Source organism: Epinephelus lanceolatus, chromosome 18, assembly GCF_041903045.1.
Source record: "Epinephelus lanceolatus isolate andai-2023 chromosome 18, ASM4190304v1, whole genome shotgun sequence".
In the NCBI taxonomy this organism is placed as follows: Eukaryota; Metazoa; Chordata; class Actinopteri; order Perciformes; family Serranidae; genus Epinephelus; species Epinephelus lanceolatus.
In genome coordinates, this window is record NC_135751.1 from 33,989,807 (window position 1) to 34,009,772 (window position 19,966).

The 19,966-nt window shown below is 41.3% G+C and overlaps 1 protein-coding gene across 2 annotated transcripts; it reads left to right on the forward strand.

Moving 5' to 3' along the window:
• The first annotated feature begins 48 nt into the window (after positions 1–48).
• Positions 49–19,757, forward strand: clcn7 (chloride channel 7). 2 transcript variants are annotated; one of them, XM_033645097.2, is made up of 25 exons: positions 49–292; positions 1,421–1,498; positions 3,552–3,617; positions 4,009–4,074; positions 4,226–4,358; positions 5,649–5,758; positions 6,267–6,347; positions 6,448–6,510; positions 6,780–6,863; positions 7,671–7,764; positions 8,651–8,715; positions 8,854–8,970; positions 9,066–9,120; positions 9,295–9,355; positions 11,240–11,381; positions 13,321–13,414; positions 13,592–13,764; positions 14,366–14,417; positions 14,657–14,784; positions 14,928–15,013; positions 15,203–15,335; positions 16,767–16,826; positions 16,918–17,094; positions 17,953–18,033; positions 18,196–19,757. In XM_033645097.2, the coding sequence occupies exons 1-25, from the start codon at positions 179–181 to the stop codon at positions 18,280–18,282; spliced, it is 2,400 nt and encodes a 799-aa protein (XP_033500988.1). In that variant the 5' UTR covers positions 49–178; the 3' UTR covers positions 18,283–19,757. The 2 variants fall into 2 exon arrangements, with proteins under 2 accessions (XP_033500988.1, XP_033500989.1); XM_033645098.2 differs by lacking the exon at positions 1,421–1,498.
• The last annotated feature ends 209 nt before the right edge of the window (positions 19,758–19,966 follow it).

The window sequence follows — 19,966 nt, forward strand, 5'->3', positions numbered from 1 at the left end:
TCCAACGCGCCTAACGGATATTTTGGCCATGCACGCGAGCCTTACAAAGCGTCACGAGTGACAGGAATGGTCATGGGGAGCTGAGGGAGAATAACAGTAGTTAGCTAGCAACAGACAACAACCGCAGTTAATGAAATAAATTACTGACGGTTCGGGCGGCGAGCTACTGGAGGCCACCATGGCGAACATCACGAAGAAAGTGTCGTGGTCCAGCCGGGCCGAGGAGTCCGGGGCAGCCGGGGAGGGGACACCGCTGCTCAACGGCTCCGAGCAGCCCCGACACTCCAGACAGGTAACGTTAGCTAAAGCTAGCATAGCTGGCTAAGCTAGCCTGACAGCTCCTGTACCTTTCGCGGCGTTAAAATATGCTGTGTCATGGTTTTATTAGCCGGTATAAGGTTACGTTGAGTCATGTTTTTATATGCTGCATGGGTCATGTATGCTTGTGATGGATTTTTAATGCATTGCTGCGTACACAGCGCTCATTTTGGGGGGTGTTTTCATGTCGTGTGATTGTATGTTTGCAGTGGGGCATCAGATGCAACAAGCTTTGTTTGGGACGGAATGTGGCTGCATGAAAGGAAATTGAATTAGTGTTCATGAAATTACTTACACCATGCACGCAATTAGATTAATTTACATAGAAAAATAACAAAAAAAATAACAAATTACAGGGACTTTGCAAAAGCTAGTCCCTACACTCGCTTGTTACTGAGCTTATTCACTAGTTAAATTGAAACAGGAAAAGGCAGTCAGGTGGTAAATTAAGGGCAAATTCATCTTTGTAAGCAGCTTAATGTCAGTTCTAACTTAAGAAGGGGTGAAAATGACGTAAAGTCATGTTACATTGGCCAACAGGTAATTTTTGTCTGTTAAAGACACTATTTCAATCCTGTATAAAGTTGATTTTAGGGTGTTAGGGCAGAATAAATTTTTAAAAAATAATATCAAACACTTAATGTCGTATATATATAATGAGATAGCAGACCTGCTGTCTGTAGACTGAGGGAAGTGTGCTGTCCATCTAATATCGAAACCCACTGGAAAATCCCACTTCCTTTTTCCTCCAATGCCACCAGGACTGGTCCTTTACCTCCTGCACCAGCAGGAGGAAGGTGGAAGTAAACTAAGTGCGCTTCTTTTGTTAGTAAGTACTATGGAGAAGGGTTATCCTATTATACGTTGAAGGGATTATATGTTATTGATTCATTTAAATCAATAAAATAAACAGAATTTCAGCTTTAATAGGGCTTTGTAGCTCTCATTGGTCAGAAAAGTGTTGTGTCCATTGCAGTCCCTGTTGCGGTGATCTGAATATCAACATCTGTGTGAAGTCAAAACATAAGCCTGGAAATTGCTCCACATAGCCATATATATATATATACATATATATTTCTGTTGCTGTCTGTGGTGTCTGTAGCTGTCTGGAGGAGGCAGTATATTTCAGATAGGCAGACTCAGCACGGTGGATTTGGAGGAAGAGATAACGTCAGATGAGGTAAAGTCCGAGTCCGAAACATTATCGCACTCTTTCTCTCTGTGTCTGTTGCTCCTATTGATCATCACTCCATCAAGACCCTTAGTGGCATTTCTCTTAGTGTGTAGTGAGTTTAGCAACTATAAACCCTTATATGTTCAACCAAATCAAGGAGAAGAGATCAGTTATGTCTTAAAGTTATACAAGTTCAGGGTTCAGACAATATTGTGTTTAACTCAATCTCAGTTGCTCCTTGCTGAATACTATAGATGCTCATTTCCTCCAGTGTGATGAAAGGGGCAAAAAAGGTCCCTTCAAGTCATCATAATGAGAAAGTTTCTTGAAATAATGAATAAGTATCTCAAAAACATGGCAAACTTAATCAAAATACTGACAAAAAAAGAAAAAATGACTTTGTATCTCAAAAATAATTAGAAACTTTATTAAAATAACAGGTAGTATCTCAAAATAATGACTTAGTATCTTAATATATAATGAGAAACTATTAAAAAAAATGAGTATTCTAAAATAATAAGTTAGTATCTCAAAATAACGAGAAACCTTATCGAAATAATGAGTTAGAATCTTAAAATAATGAGTTTGTATCTCAAAATAATTAGAAAATATACTGAGTCAGTATTCATAGAAAGGTTCTCATTATTTTTAAATACTACGTCATTACTTTGAGATAAGTAAATCAGTCTTTTGAATGCGTCTCTTATTATTTTGAAACACAAAGTCATTCTTTCGAGAACATCTTTCATTAAAATGACTTGACAGAATCTTTTTCTTTTGCATCACACTCGTGGAATAGACCTCCATTGAATACAGTTTAAGCCTGACTTGGGGAATTTGACACAGAAATGACCTGCTACTGTAATAGTCACAGTTGACTCATCCAGCGTGTATGAAAGACACGTGATTGGAAACTGTCCGAAGGTTTCCACTGTGAAGCATCGCAAATGATGAATTGATGCAGGCCATGTGCTCGACCCTGACCGCTCAACTATTCAGTAGTTTGTCTTGTAAACCGATTGATCCGACACACTAGTGTCTGAGGAAAAACAAACAGATAAAGATTGAAGAATAGAGCAACAGACAGTTTAGCGAAGACCTTATTAAAACCCTCTTGCTTTCAATCCGAAGCCAGAAATGTGTGTGAGAGTTCAGAGCAAAGGAGAGGAAGTTAAGAAGTTCAATCAGGCAATAAAAACTTCATTAAATTCTCCCATAAATGCCAAAAAAAATAAATTCAGCAGTCAATTAAATACAGAATTTGAGATTGAGTTCACAGTCAGTGTTGACAGCCTAGTACAGGAGCATATGACTGCTGCTTTCTTGCCGTCACATAGCACAGCAGGACATCACATTCTTTTTCCTCAGTGTCAGAAACCATCAGATTCAGTTCTGTTTTCGCAGCCTGATGGGAATGTGATGCCACGCATATGATTTGCATGATTGCTGTAAGCAAAAGTGTGTTTGTTTACAGTATTTTTGGTCAGTTGTCACATGTAGTTGCTTAAATTGCTGCTGATTGTGTCACTGCATAGACGGGTCACAGCTGTGTGACCGAGGCCTGCTTCATACTGCATGCACATAGAGGACTTATGACTTGTCTGTAGCTGGCTTGTATGCATGTCAGGATGCACCAGTGTTTCCTTCAACATTGAATAATCACTAACACTAAAAAACATACCTATAGGAATTACCTCCTTCTTCACTGTGGTTATGTTTCAAAGATTTTTATACCACCTTTACTGGAGGAAACACTGCTGTGTGTTTTTTCCACAGTCACTGCATCTTTCATCCGCTTCACCATTAATGCTCCAGTGTCCACGTTGGATAAAGTCTGTCAAACCTGTCTTCTTTCTCTTTTGAAGTGACTTCTGAGAAATGCGTTCCTTGTGTTTGTTAAAATGCTTCTGAATTGCCACTGTTGTGTCCAAAATGTTTTGTTACTCTGATCTGATGTCAGTAACTTAGTTCCCAGCTCCTTGCGGTCCGTCACATGATTCAAAATGTCAGAGGTTATTAGTCGGTGTTGGTGTGGTGACCTCTGTGTTTTCCCCTGCAGGAGTCTCTTAGGGGGCGGCCGAAAGAGATCCCTCATAATGAGAAGCTTCTGTCACTTAAATTTGAGGTAAGAATGCTGATCATTAGATGATTCTGGAAACCACAGATTTCATTGGACAAGACTGATTTTAAATTAAGTCTCGTGTATGTGAAGGAGTTTAAAAACCCAGGTATTGCTAAATAAAAGACGCAATAAACCAGTAAAATGAGTCAGTAACAGGTATAGAACATGCACTGTAACAGCATGTTGGGGCAACAAACAGGGCAATAATCTTCTTAAACAGACTGGAAACTGGCAACAGCTGACAAAATCAGCTTTGTATTAACATATTTTTGGTTTGCTATGAACTTCCTGACGTCGAGCCATATAAACTGTCACATTTTTAGGTCATGTGTTGATCATAAAAACTTATCTATCTTTATTTGCTGATTTATTTTTTATGTGTGTGTCATTCCAGAGTCTGGACTATGATAACATTGAGAACCAGCTGTTTCTGGAGGAGGAAAGGAGGATGAGTCACATGGTGAGCGGAGTGGGAAGCACCTGAAGCACTACCTTGATGTCTCACTGTGTATAATCTCATAAATTTTCCTTCTTCTTTTCCTCTGCTCTTGCCCTCTCATCTCTCCATCTCCTGCCCTTCTCTCCTTCCCTTTCTTATCTTGTGTTTTCAGGGTTTCCGCTGTCTGGAGATCAGTCGCTGGGTGGTCTGCGGTCTAATCGGCTTTCTGACTGGCCTCATCGCCTGTTTTATAGATATTGTGGTGGAGCAGCTAGCTGGAATCAAATACCAAGTGGTCAAAGAGAGTATCCTTAACTTTTGTGCTCGCTAGGCCAACTTGTTAGCACCTAATGGCGGGACTTTACTATGCAAGGACAGTACAGAAAACCGTCCTAAGCCCCTTCCACCAGACGATTACAGTCATATGCACGCTGTTTCCCATACATCAGTTTATTTAATCTCATTTTATTGTACACTTGCATGCAGTGCATTCGCTCAGCCAGTACTTGCTTCGTGCTCTCTGTGTTTATCAGATCGCAAATAAGACAAGAATTAGCTAACGTTAGCCCCCCCCCCCCCCCCCCCACGCTCCTTTCATCCTGCTCCCCACTGCTGTGGACTTCTTTTTTGGAAGGACAGCGTGCAGCACGTCAAGAGACGGACCTCCAATTGGCAGCTGTGGGGGTTTGAATTCGGCATAGTGGGCTGGTAGCCAGAGACAGCATCAGTCTAGCCCTTGCAATGGCAGCAACAGAAAGTTTACTGATCTAGCGGGGATGATAGGGCTGTCTTGCCCCCTGAGACTGCATTCGGGGTGCTGCTACAGCTGACTGTGGGTACATCTCCAAAGCTGCTACCTGCTCTCCTCCTGGCGAGGTCATCTGTAGTGGCAGTGAGATGGAGGACACACAAATTCAAGGCCCTAGCTAATGTTAGCTACATAAACCTGAACTTGAAGTTGCAGCCATTAGCCTTTGGCTCCAGTTATCAGAAGGCTAAACTATGAGCAACATTTTCCCATATTGACGTGTTTCATTTCTTTTATTGTCAGACTCTCTTTTAGACTCATTTTGATAACTGCCTACACTGCTTTGCAGATTTTGCCAGAGCTTGAAAAGCAACATTTTCTGCACTGAGTTCTCTGCCACTGAATCAAGCTTCCAGCGAAGGGACGTGAGCCCGCACCTGCATTTGTGGAACAGCCAGTATGAACGTCCTGTGATTGGCAAAGTCTCCCTTCACGGTGTAGATTTTCTAAAGCCCAAAGACAGAGCCAAGAGGAGGTGCAAAATTCTATTGTTCTTTCAGTACATTGAAATTAAGAAATGCACAAGGGTTTACAATGGGATTTTTGTCCAGTGATGCCAAAATTAAATTGCCTACCGCAGCCTTGATTCCTAAAAACTGCTGTTAGAAAGGAGTACAGAATGGTGGGTGATAGTTATTCATCCTTCCAGTCTACCAAAGCCCCATCTGTCGTTCATAATAGCTACCAAACCATCACAGGTGGCCTCTAAACAGTGTGGCCATACTTGGCTAATTTCACGTGCTATAAGGACTTCCCAGATCTTTCCTTGACCTCTGACCCCTCACAGACATAGAGAAGTTTACAGAGGTGGGCGGCCTGTCGATCTCTCTCATCCTCTGGGCGGTCCTCAACTCTGCCATCGTCATGCTGGGCGCCATCATAGTTGCATTTTTCGAGGTAAGACTGAAGGAGACGTACTGTGACCTTTGACTTCAAATTTAGAAACACAATCTGTATTTTAGTTTTGTTCCTTTTTTCTGTGTTCGATTACATTACTCGAGTGTGAAAGTGGATTTTAAAGAAGTGTGCCACTTCCATGTCTGAATGAGACGCCATTCAAACAGGCGTGGAAGTGAAAAGTAATTAAGCAACAGCATGTCTGCACCAGTTTTGACTCCAGCAGTGCATAAGACTGAAAATTTATGAAGATGATGTGCTTCTCTTTTCCTGCCATCGGATCAAAGAAGTGGTTCAGATATTTTTCTCACAAAGCCCACTGTTAATGCCATTTCATGTGACAATAACAAGTGAGAGGTTTCATTATGAGTATGAAAACACTGTCATTATTCTCTGAGCACATCCAGTCATGTTCTCGATATCATAGATATTGTAGGTTTCTGTATTTACCACCTGCCATCTCCTTTTTCAGTCTAACTCTCCTGTCTTTCTCCTTTGTCTCATCTAGCCCATAGCAGCAGGAAGTGGCATTCCTCAGATAAAATGTTACCTAAATGGAGTCAAGATTCCCAGGGTGGTACGACTCAAGGTACAGACACATAAAACACGTACACACACATCAGTTTATGCATGTTCCTTTGAACAGGAAGGACTGTCATGTTCTTATCACGTGTGTTTATCCTTCACAGACACTGGTGGTGAAAGTGTGTGGTGTTATCTGTTCTGTGGTCGGTGGCCTTGCTGTCGGAAAGGTAAGAAAATATCAAGCTATCAGCTGAAAGGCTGCTGTCAGGAGTCGGTGAGGGTCAACTGCACATTATGGCTACTACAGACGTTTACAGACCTCTTTTACAGACCACATACTGATGTTTTTTGCCTTCATAGTTGGAAATGTAGGGTTTTGCAGCTGATTTAGATCATTTGCATTCACAGTTGTACTGATTGAATTTGTCTAAAGCTGCCAAGTCCTGCTACAAACTAATTTCAATACCTGTCCTCTTGTTGACCCACAAACCTTCAGGAAGGACCCATGATTCACTCTGGTGCTGTTGTAGCTGCAGGGGTCTCACAGGGCAGGAGCACCTCTTTAAAGAGAGACTTCAAGGTCAGTGTGTGCAGTGAGCTTCTACTCTGTGTGTGTGTGTCTCAGGCTACTTAACAGAAGAAAGTATATTGGAATACAGTCATACTTTTCTTTTTAATTGGAAGCATTTTGTTGAAAACACTCCCTGTATACTTGTTCTACTGAAGATGCTTTGCACAATTTTGAGGTTTTACTCCGTGTAGATCGCAAATGTCACGTCAGCGTTGGGGTGACTGTCTTCACTAGTCTGAGCATTTCAAAGCGTTGAGAATCAAAGGAGCAGCCAACCTTTATGTGCAGTTTGCAGAGGAGAAAGGATAAAAAATAACTTTACTTGTGTGCCACTTTTCAAAATGCTTTACACATCAAAATTAAACAAGAATCAAGGAATACGCAGCAATAAAGGAGAAAACCTGCTTTAAAAATATCAAAGAACAAGGTTAGATAATAAGAAAATAAACATAATGAGAAAAGTTTAATAATTAAAATGATAACAGAATGATAAAACCCTCACATATATGCTAAATTGCAACAATATAGTCATGTTTTATTGGGTATCAACCTCCTGTTTGGGCACACATAAAGAGCAAATAAACACTTTGTGGTTTGTGTCAGTTTGTGGTTAGGCCTGTGAGACGCCAGCTTGCATGCAGCAAGTGCAGATAGCTGCAAAGATTGAAATGAGATCATATCCATTGCATGAGACTTGTAGGTGAAAAACTTAGTATGACTGTTCATCGTTCATGTTTTGCACTGTTGATGTTTTAAACAGGTCAATGGTTAAAGTGTGTTTTGAGTACAAAAATAGGTGTGTGATTGTGTTTGTAGATCTTTGAATACTTCCGGAGAGACACAGAAAAGAGGGACTTTGTGTCTGCTGGAGCCGCTGCCGGAGTCTCAGCTGCTTTTGGAGCACCAGTTGGTAAAAACACAGCAACCTCACACTAGAGCACAATGTAAACATGCACTTTGTTATTAATCTGCTGTAGCTGTGTGGGCAGTTTAGCTGCTATAAAACCCACAGTCCAACCATAATGGCTGCATGCCCAAACTACAGAGAAAGACACCTGTGAGGAAACTTGTATCAGACTGACTGTGTCACCATCAGGACTTTCTTTAAGTCTGAAAAAGCATTGGATTAATTTTCCTCAAAAGGCCTGAGGCAGTATTAAAGTCTAAATCGTTAAAAAGTGAGCTTTATTCTCTGTTCTGAAAAACTGACTGCCAGTCTTGCCTGGTCCAATAAAGCCACGGCATTGCTTTATCACAGCAACAAGCCGAAGCAGTCAGTACAGCCTCTGTGTAACAAAGCAGCATTCTTAATAAGTTATTAATAACTTACAGAAACATTGTGTGCAGTAGTCTGCCTTCTCTTCCCCTTTCTCTCCCTTAAACACACACACACACACGTCCCAGCACTCACTCCTTGTCTCTGTCCGTCTCAGTTCTCAGTCCTGATAAATATGCTTCTTAGGGCGTAATCACCTGACTTGCTTGTTGTGATAGTAAAGCTTTTGGTAAAACACAGCCTTAAACATACAGAGGCTTTTCTTTCACTTGTAGTGTGGGAATACTTCACCAAGTATGTCTCAGTTTATTTGTTACCGCCACGTGAAAAGACTGCTTCCAGTTGAACTTGCGTGAACTCAGTAACTGTTCAGTTCCTGCTGCGCACTAATCAATCGACACACTGTGTGGAGGATGTCGTGTGACGGTGCCAGCTAGCATGTCATCAGTGGATCAAAGGGGTTATTGAGTTAACATGCGTCTGTGGTTCTCGACTGTGATTTTGTTTGTTTGGTCGACAGGTGGCGTTCTATTCTCTCTGGAGGAGGGCGCTTCTTTCTGGAACCAGATGTTGACGTGGAGGATAGTAAGTCACATTGTCCTGGTATAGCCCTATCAAAAATGTATTGTCAACAGTCATGTAATATAGTCAAATAAATCAAATCAAGAGGTTTGAATCCTGAATACCAGCAAACCATTTCCTGTCTTTCTTTGTCACCCGCAGTTCTTTGCCTCCATGATCTCAACCTTCACCCTGAACTTCTTCCTCAGTGTCTACCACAACAATACAGGAGACCTTTCCAACCCCGGTCTCATCAACTTTGGGCGCTTTGAGAGCGATGTGAGAAATTTCTATTATACATTGTGTGTTTTTCCAGCTTTGTTTTTTGTCTGTTAGTCAGCGTAAATGATGACATGTTGTACTCTTTTTTTCAGAGTGTGGCCTATAACCTCTATGAGATTCCCTTGTTCATCGCTATGGGAGCTATAGGTAAAAACTCCTATGTTTCTGGAAATATGTTCCGTTATTCACAGGGTGTTGTGGAGTCTTGTATGAATGGGTGGAGGCCATGATTAACAGTAATAACTAGAAGAAGAAGAGGAGTATTTGTGATGTGGTTACTGTTTGAAAATCTGACAGCTGATGTGTTTATGTCTCGTGCAGGTGGATTGCTGGGAGCTCTGTTCAACGTTCTCAATTACTGGCTGACCATCTTCAGGATCAGGTGAGCTTTAAAAAACCAATCACATACGTATAAGTAAAAAACAAATTGTCACCAACTTCAACAAAGGGTCAGGTGACGAACAACATAAAGAATTGCTTTGTTTTCGTAGTGTGCCAAGAAAAACAAACACATGTTGGCACCAAAGCTTTACTGCTGCCTGTCAAAGACAGGGTGGAGTGCAAGATGAGGAAGTTTTCAGATGAGCATTTAAACAGTTTCTCATAAGGTCAGCGTCTTGTGACTGAGGTGTTTAAAAATAGTGGCAGAGTAAGAACAGGTATAATCTGGCTGGTCGGGGAGAATACTTCTGCTAAGATTTCTGTGTTTTGTGCTTCCGTGTCTGGAGCTGAGTGGTACACGTGCATACGGCAAGCTGTGGCAAAGTTTGTTTTTTTTAATTTTACAGGGATTAGTGGTAAAGCAAAAATAGCTTCTTTTTTTTTTTTTGGAAGAGGTACCACATTTTTTTAAAGAAAGTTTGAGGTTGTTCCTCAACAGTGTATGACAATAAATTACAAACTCTGACAAAGTCAGAAAAAGCTAATTTTACGATGGTAACTAAAGCATGCAGATGCACATTGACATCGAATTTAAATTGATATATCTTTCTTTTAAAGTAAAGAACAGGACAGGACTTTAATATGAATTTTTTATCTCGCCACACGGACGTTTTTTCAGTGTGTATTCTTGCAGTGTCATGATGCAAGAATACACACTGGAGAAGAGCGTCTTGCCCGAAATGTCTGTGTCACTGTAAAAAATTCAAATTGGAGTACTGTCTTGTTCTTTATTGTGTGATTACGGTGACTAAGAATCCAGCACCCAGCCTTAAAAAGGTTTAATCATGAGTGAGTGCATTGAGCCTTTTCTCATCTTTCTTCTTTAAAAAACTATGATGACAATAAATCACTCTTTATGTCATTTTATTTTTTGTAATAAAAATGCTCTTTAAATATATACGATTCCTAAGTACTAGTATTTTCTCAAAATATGAGTACGGCCAGCAGAGTATGGCAGAAGAAATACTGCACACCAATTCAACTGAGCTGGACAGCCACAAAAAAAGTGTTCACAATTTATTCAAAACGTCCATGCAAAAAAGAAGAGGGCTTAAAGTCTAGAAGTCATAATAAAAAGTGATTAAAAACAGCAGCAAACATTTTAGTCCTTGACTATTATCAGTGACAGTGGCACTGCATTGATCTCAGCCTCAGTTAAATTGGCTGAATTGGTTACCGACACGCCGAAGATAAACTTTGTTGCCCTAAGTAGGTGCAGTTTCACAGCAGCCCTAAGGCTTTACAGCCAGCAGAGTGACACTCTATATATGTGTGTGTGTGTGTGTGTGTGTGTTAGAAACTCTGGGTTACATAAACATGTAAATGTCAAGTTGGGTGCACACAAAGCCTTTATTAAACAGTCCATCAAATACACATGTAATGTGGTGTTTGTGTAACTTTGGTCAGCGTTACTGGCAATCAGTAAAATGACATATCTGGTATTTGATGTTCTGTACACATCTGGGCTGTGCTGCTTCTAAAAATACTCCTGTCAGCTGACACAGTGAGTAAGCACAAGGATAAAGTCTGTATTTGTGTCACATTTCCTCACAATAATTGGATGCCGCTTGGCATTTATAGAGCCGCATCGCCTCAAGGCATGAAGTGGCAGATTTGGCAGAGACGCTTGTTTTCCAGTCAGTTGTTTTTATTTCGCTCAGTGTTTCCTCGTCATTTGGGAAAGTCCAAACTGAGGTTGACAATGCGTCAACATTTTGGAAGTTTCTGGTCAATTAAGTTCATTATGTGTGGGATTTGAAAATGTCTAACTTAAGTGCCATCTTGTGTGTGTGTGTGTGTGTGTGTGTGTGTGTGTGTGTTACAGGTATGTTCATCGCCCTTGTTTACAAGTGATGGAGGCCATGTTGGTTGCTGCAGTGACCGCAGCAGTATCATTCACCATGATCTACTTCTCCAATGACTGTCAGCCTCTGGGGCCAGAGCACACTGAGGAGTACCCACTGCAGGTACACACACACACACACACACACACACACACGTCAGCAGTCTGAAAACAATACCCTTCCAACTTTTCTTGGTTTATATGATGACCTGTAATAAAGCTGTGGAAGTCACAGTTACGTGGTGTCAAAAGCACAGTCACTTATCTTTACGGCGTCAAAATGGACATTTTAATGAGCATGATTGAGCAAATTAGGCCGACACAAGTGCAGAATCACATAAGATGAGCCCTTCTCACAGTGAATCTTGGTGCTTCCTGTTTTGTTAGACAGAACAGTTTCAGTTCAATAAGCTTTGCCAGTGTTAACACCATGAGAGCAATACTGCCAAAGGATCTCAGAAGAGTACAACGTATCTGACTTTCATGTTCCCCAGAGGATGAATCCTACAAACTTTCATGATCTCTTTCACCATGAGGTTGGCATTTGTTTTGTTGAGTGAAATATCTCAACTGACGGGGCAGCATAAGGGGCCGTACACATGCCACATTGGTTGCGCCCTCAAATTCATTGTCTGCGTTGTAGATGTGTGACAGGAGTGCTTAAATGCCAGAGCTGCCGTTGCGGCACGCACACATTCCCGAGCGCCTATTTTTCAGGTTGCGACAGCTGTGCCTTGAGATGTACAGAGATCACCTTTTGTAACGCAGCGGTGTGCACTGCATGTCACGTGACGAGGAACAACCAATCACAGCTGGCAGATATCCTTTCCCTTTTCCATAAATATCAGTCTGTGATAAATATGGAAAAGTTGATCATTTTGAGGAGGACTGCCAGAGCTTTACATCTCTCACAGACAATATTTTTGGCCTCATACACAGGTATAAAGCAACTCCTGTAAGAAGATCAGCTCTGTACTCAGTATTTCTGGTAAGAAGGCCATTGTATGGTGCTGGTTATGGTCGCTTAGGAACCTCAGACGCAGCCTTCCTCCACGCCTTTGAAAGTTGGCACACATTAGGCACAAGAGTAGCGCTCAATGCCCGACCTCTTATGTTCTAGGCAGTTACAGATGCGGCATGTATATGGCTCTTAATGATTACAAATGTTCTAGTCTACCGTTAAATGCCAAAGGAAGAAGAACGCCTACTATGTCAGAAAAATAACAACAGGTAGAAGTCATAGTCATAGTCATATTTATTAACTCTTCACCACAATTGTGGTATGGAGTACAAACAAGACAAAAAACAAAACAAAACAAATGGTAAACAGTCAGAATGAGTCATCACAGATCAAAATAAAAGATGGCAACAAGTGCCGCTGCAACTGTGCCTCAAGAAAAGTGTTTTTTGTTTTGTTTTGTTTTGTTAAATTATGCAATGAGAACGCTGCGTATTTATATTCTGCTATAAACATCAGCAGTATAATGAGGTGTTCAGTGTTTAGTCTGTGCTGAGCGCTGCACGTTTAATATTTTTGCCAGGTCACCAGGAGTTTCAAAACGTTGGGTAAAAACAAAAAAACTATGCTCATCACTCACTTTTTACCCAGCTATCCAATCACAATGGACAGACAGCCTACCACAAAGACCAACTGTTACATGTGACAATAGTAGTGGCAATACTAAATAGATTTGAATAATAAATGCTACATCTTGGTTAGCTTGGTTGGGGGAACGTCCTCATCTTATCAGAGAGAATAAGGAGAGAAGAAATGTTTGGAGAGAGATGGGAGTGGCATGTGACGAAGTTGTGACGAAGATTAAACCTCAGGGCATCATGTTTACATTTCTTGCACTTTGAACCACTGATACACGACAACACCAAATGCTGGCAGTCCTTCACTAATTCTTATCTGTCTTAAAGCCTTGTTTTGAACTGCCTAACAGCTGGTGGATGGCATGTAAAAGCTTCAACAACAACACAAAAAGAGGAAGGAAGGCTCTTTGTGTCTCTGCTTCCTTCCCTTGTTGCGTCACTCTTATCATTTTCTGTCTCTCTCTCAGTTGTTCTGTGCAGATGGGGAGTATAACTCCATGGCAACGGCCTTCTTCAACACTCCTGAGAGAAGTGTGCGCAGTCTCTTCCACAACCAGCCAGGTAAAAGCTGTCAGTAAGGGCAAGCTTGCTAAAAATAATTATGTACAAACATGATGTGCAAAAGCCATTTCTCTTCCCTTTTATTTTGCACATGGGCCCGAGTGGAGGGAAACTGGATCATGATGTATAAAACTGCAAACATTAATGTGTTCACTTATCATCCATCTCTCTTGAAAGGAACCTACAACCCATTGACCCTGGGTTTGTTCACCCTGACTTATTTCTTCCTGGCGTGTTGGACGTACGGCCTGGCGGTGTCCGCTGGAGTCTTCATCCCATCTCTGCTAATAGGAGCAGCCTGGGGAAGACTGTGTGGGATACTGTTGGCCTCCATCACATCTACTGGCTCGGTCAGTGTGTGTGTATTATCGATGAGGACAAAACAACACTTTTCAGTTCCCATATAAAAACAGACCATATTATAGTTGAATTAAAGGGGCCTGTTGTGCTTTTCATTACTGTCTGTCACATATATTATATTACAACATCAGATGTTCATATCAAACATGGCCAAAGTTTAAATAATGAGGTAAATGTGTGTAAAAAAATTATTCATATGAGCAAAAGACTAAAACAGCTACAGACCGTTCTCAGTATTTTCCAACGTGATTCCTGCCTCCTTTTAATCTGGCTGATTGATGTAAAATACATCACTTCCAATTCACCAGTGTGAGAAAGTCACCACAGACACCACAGCTCTGGTATACTGTGAAATACAGAGAGCTTTCCCTGGCAGCGAAAGGCTAAATCAGCATTGTATGAACTCATTTGGCATGGACTTGATTGTAAAGCACGTTTGTTTATGTTAAGTTCTGCACTCCAGCTTAAACTCAAGACGTACATGATTAGATCAGGAATGCATCACCCTGTGCCACGGCTGTTTTTATAGATTTTTCCCTGTGGATTTGACTACTGTGACTTACTGCTTGACTTTGCTGTCTGTGTTGTTAGATCTGGGCAGACCCTGGTAAATATGCCCTGATTGGAGCTGCAGCTCAGTTAGGTAAGTAACTTTCTTTACCTTGTTGGTGTTATTTGAGTTTGTCTTTATTGCTTAACAGGAAATAAGAAATGAACCATAGTAATTTTATGACCAATCACAGTGACAAATGACCAACCTGTAGAGAGCTATCAATACTCAGGAATTGTCTTTTTAAATAATCTATATTTATAAATCTCTTCTGTTAAATCCAGACTAAGATGAAAGATAAATGTTTTGTTATGATGCACTGCTCCTCACAGGTGGCATTGTGAGGATGACTCTCAGTTTGACTGTCATCATGGTGGAGGCTACAGGAAATGTCACATATGGTCTTCCTATCATGCTCGTCCTCATGACTGCCAAGATAGTGGGAGACTATTTTGTGGAGGTGAGTAAACGTCAAGCAGTCAAGTATGTCAATTGCTTGTATAATAACCCTAAAAAAAGATACAAAGATAAGTATATAGTGCATACTGTAGTTAGCATATTAAGGCACAGGCAGAGACTGTAATCTGTTTCTTTCTGTTTCAGGGTCTGTATGATATCCACATCAAGCTGCAGAGTGTTCCCTTCCTGCACTGGGAGGCTCCTGCCACCTCCCACTGGTTGACCGCCAGGTAAGTTCCTCTCCTTCTGTGGGTGGCTCAGAGTGACAGCCATGTTGATGGGATGATTATTAAATTATATTCAGTTCAATTTGACTTGCACTTTTATTTTTTCTCACTCTCTGATTTTCCTGTTCTCTTTGTTTCACCTCTTTTATCCTCACTGTTCCCCCTCTCCCTCTGTTTCTCCTCCACATGCAGAGAGGTGATGAGTTCTCCAGTCACCTGTTTGAACAGGATAGAGAAGGTGGGAACCATCGTGGACACCCTTAGCAACACGTCCACCAATCACAACGGCTTCCCAGTCGTCGTGCAGGTCACTGCTGGTGATGAGGTATGGCATGATGGCTTGGGTTCTGCTTTTTAATTGAGTTTGGTTGTTTTTTATAGAGCAATGAACTGGCTTCAAGGATTATATTTTTGAATTTATCCATAGTTAAAATGTATTTACTAGATGGTGCATTGAAAACTTGTATTTTGGGGCTTGATTTGTGCAAGTGCCTGACAATGTGTGAGGTCATGTTGAGATAATTCTAGTGGACGTGCAGTGGAGCTTTTAAAAGGAACAAAAAATGACTACCCTGACATCACAGTTGTGAACTGAGCGACCAGTAACCACGTCCGCCAGTATAGATTGCCAGTCAAAGCCCAGTACGGCTGGACTTGGCAGAAAGCCAAAAGGAAATAAACAACACTTGAGCATGAGAAAAATGTAAACAGACAACAGTGTGCATAGATGAGCTGATATGAGTTGGTGTATTGAACTTCTGCCGAATCCTGTTTGAAGTACGCAAAACACATTTCTTCTCAAGAAAGCTTTAAGTGGAGTTGTTTGTTCTTCTTTTAGCCAAAATATTCTGTCCAGTTTGTTCAAAACTGACGTAGCGGCTTCATTTGTGTGTGTGTATTTGAGAGAGGGCAAGATCCCACTTCCTCCTCATATCAAGTCCACTGTTGAATGGAAAAGGACAGTTCCCACTGTCTGGGTCAAACTGGGAAATAACAGCAGTATAGATGGTACACCACAGCTTGAGGCGCATAGTCAGAGTACTTTCAGGATGACTGGCACTGAGGGAGGTTATAGACAGATGTTCTTGTACCAGAATGGGATGAAGCTTCAAGGCAAATATAAGAGAAGGTGGAAGGTGGACTGTTGTATGCAGTGTTTCTCTAAGTTATTAATAACTTAACTCTAAACAATGGTTTTTCGCCCAAAGTTAAATTTTCTAGCTGGATCCAACTTGTGTGCGGACGCGCACATCACTAGTTCCTTGACTGCTGACTTGATTGTGCCCAGGACATCTGCAGTCTCAGGTTCATTAGAAGCTGTCCTGAGACTTCTGCCTTTTAACGTAGCCTAATGAGAACTCAACGGGCTGCAGCGGTCACAGTGGCAGCGGGTTAGGTACCGAGGGTGTACACTTCTACGGTTTCAGTCTTGGTTTCAGACACCCCTAATCAGAATGCAATGCTGACGCAGGACCTGTTTGAGGAAGCTATGGCTGCTCCTACTGCCCACTTCCTCCTCGTATCAAGTCCAGAGTTGAATGGAAAAGGCCAATTCCCACTGTGTGGGTCAGACTGGGGAATAACCGCAGTATAGATGGTACATTGCAACTTCAGGCATGTCATCAGAGTACTTTCAGGATGACTGGCACTGAAGAATATTACACACAGATAATAGTGTACCAGAATGGGATGTAGCTTCAAGGCAAATAGAAACTGTCTTTTATTAATGAAACCTTTGTTCTTCTCTGTCATTCAGCCAGCGAAGCTCTGCGGCCTCATCCTCCGCTCTCAGCTCATCGTTCTCCTCAAGCACAAGGTAACATCAGCGATAGAAAAAAAGATGTTCATCTGTGTTGTGATGATTTGAATGGAGTCAGTCAGTGTCTGTTCCTGCTCCGTCCTGGCAGGTGTTTGTGGAGTTGGCCCGGTCCCGGCTGACGCAGAGGAAGCTCCAGCTGAAGGACTTCAGGGACGCCTATCCCCGCTTCCCCCCGATCCAGAGCATTCACGTCTCCCAGGACGAGAGGGAGTGTATGATGGACCTCACGGAGTTCATGAACGCAACGCCTTACACTGTACCACAGGTAATAATTTATAATAATAATAATAATAGTCAAATAAAAGTAAAAAAAAAATAAAGATATTTACAAATATTAAAAAACTTTGCATGTTCCACCGTCTTTTATTGTTCTGTTTATCTTTAGTACGGTTATTGTTTGTTTTATTAAATTTATGGGGTGTGCACACAGTGAATGTGAAGCGAGCATTTCGTGCGGTGAGATTACAAATTCACTGTATCTGTGCGGGTTGACATTTTTCAACTTTTGCGACACTGTGTCGCAAAAGCCTATTAGCATTGAGATCTAGTTGAGATTCTCCTGACGTTACCGAGAATCAGAAATGGAGGACAAATGGTGTTGCTATCTGTGGGAGCTCTACGACCCAACGTCAGTACTGTACAGAGACAGGACAAACAAAGAGAGGTCTTAGTAATTAGTGAGTGAAGCCATAGGACTACCTGGTAAGTTCTGAAAATGTGTATTTGAGACTTGTGTAAGCTGTAATAATTTAGTCATTTAAGTTGGTCTTTTATTGTGGAAAGTAAACGTTAATAAAACGTGTTGCCCTCTCGGTTCACTTTAGTTTCCGTGCTCACATCACTTCATTCCAGCTATAGGTTGTACTTTACAGCAAAGTTAGCCATTAGCTGCCTTTCCAGTTAGTAAGCACAACTGTTAGCACAGCTGTTAGGGACGGATATTTCTCAGTTGCAGTTACTGGAAAATTCACTTTGCCTTAGGTATGAACACACCATTAAGTTTTTAGTGTTGCGGTCTTTTTTCTGTTTTTGTTTCCCTCTGTTAAACCCTTTTTTAAAGGTTTGTATAAAAGTTGTGTACAAGTGAATGTAGTTGGACTAAAATGAGGTGGTCTGTCTGCAGGAAACATCTCTGCCTCGTGTGTTTAAGCTGTTCAGAGCGCTGGGCCTCAGACACCTGGTCGTGGTGGATGATGAAAACAGGGTAAGAGTGTGTGTTTGTGTGTCTATCTCTGAATGCCCTACTTTCATTTCTCTGTGTGCTTTTGATCTTCACAGGAACACCTCCTCATCTGTTGATTAAAATAACATGTAATGAATCAAGTGCCATTATGATGATGACGCTGATTGTTGTGACCCACTGCAGGTGATTGGACTTGTGACCAGAAAAGACTTGGCCAGATATCACATGGGCAAACATGGACTGGAAGAACTTCAGCTGGCCCAGACATAGTACACTTACACACACACTCACACTCTTACACTCTTACACACTTGAACTATGACCACCTGATGCCTCATAAGCTCTATGCAGGACACCATCGAGGGCCAAGAGGTCTCCCTTATTCTTTGATGCCAAAATGGTCACCGTGACGACACAAGGAAACCCCCATATACAGGTCTGTTGGGTTATTAACGAAAGACACTTTTAATGTAAAACTGCTCCTGGTGTAAAACATTTGAAGAAAAAAACAGCTCCCCCTGATCTTTGTGAAATGTTTTATCTTGAAAGGATTCTTGAACTTCCTTTTCTTTCGGTCGTATAGAAAGTAATGTATAATGAACAGAAAAGAAAAAATGCCTTATTGGAGGATTTTTCCTGCGCTTTACACTTTCACAGACCTCACCCCCAGACACTTAATGTACGGGTCAACAAAGCCAGAACAACAGGAGATTTTCAAAATAAAATTAAACAGTCACTGCCAGCTTGAGGAGAGGAAGTCCCAGTGAGAAGAACTGATTTGATCTGTGTTGGCTGGTACACGGAAAACCCGCTGCTTTTTATTCGCAAAAACATTATAACATTCAGTATGTCACTGTCTGTTCTAAAGCCCTGTTTGCACGGGACTGGTATTACGGGCTGTCTTCGGGATTTAGAAATTAACTCCCACATCTGCACATCTGGGTTTTGTGTAGAGTTGTTCCTTTACCAATATCGGAAATGCCTTCGATGTTGCTTACAATGCTGGCTCTGGTATTGGCGAGTAGGGATGAGCGAGTTCACCATTATGTGTATCTGTTCAACCAACTAATTGGTATCTGTATCTGTACTCGGAAATGGTGGGATTTAACCAGAAGTGGGTGTGGCTAAAACTGGAAATGGGTGGGACTGAACCAGAAGTTGCTATTGAAGCCTGAAATTGATCAGAAGTTGCTGTATTAATTATTTATCAGAAAACTATTTACAGAATGATCTCAGGATTGAGCTTTATTGACGATTTTCCTTCATTGCAGATATTGACACATTTTACTCGGTTGATACTCATAAAAAAGTGTATTATCTGTACCGAATACGCTATTTATCCGAGAACTCAGCTCAACCCAATCAGCAAGTACACAAGTTTATGCATCGATCCGATACAGGGTGATTTAATAAGGAACTTGTATAAGCAGCAGTTTTCGTGGAAATCAGTTCTCTTCGCGGTTCCAAAACAGTAGCCTAAACAGCAAGATGCACTGTTCAGCCGCTGGCAACTATGATGCAATGAAGATGAATTGATTTCCAGTGAATAGTTTAACGTTGACTTCACAATGTCAGCAACTTGGCAATATTTTACACTGGAAAGTCCCACTAGTTTTAGGGTTTAACCTGAGCCGTACCATACAACAATGCCAGCAATAATTTTGCATCCATACAGGGTTAGTAGTGGTACTTGTTACTGACCAATACAGTGTCAAGTATCAGAATTTGTAATGGGAAAAAAAAAAGGTGTAGCTTTGTGAGGCATATTCACACGGTATAAGCGAAATACTGTAGGTATTTTACTCAAGTTTACTAGCATTATTCCCCAAATATGATGAGCATGCTCATTTGCAACTCCACTTAGCACAACAAACACTACACACACCGCTAGCAGTGTTTTACAGCATTTCCTCCTTCATTCATTTCTTTTTTAAATGTGGGTTACAAAAACAGA

What these genes read in the sequence shown, in the direction of transcription:
- clcn7 (XM_033645097.2), top strand. Translation starts at nt 179, where the DNA reads ATGGCGAACATCACGAAGAAAGTGTCGTGGTCCAGCCGGGCCGAGGAG. An exon ending in AAAGGAGGATGAGTCACATG is followed by an intron (nt 4,075 to 4,225) that starts GTGAGCGGAGTG and finishes TTGTGTTTTCAG; the next exon opens with GGTTTCCGCTGTCTGGAGAT. An exon ending in TCATAGTTGCATTTTTCGAG is followed by an intron (nt 5,759 to 6,266) that starts GTAAGACTGAAG and finishes TGTCTCATCTAG; the next exon opens with CCCATAGCAGCAGGAAGTGG.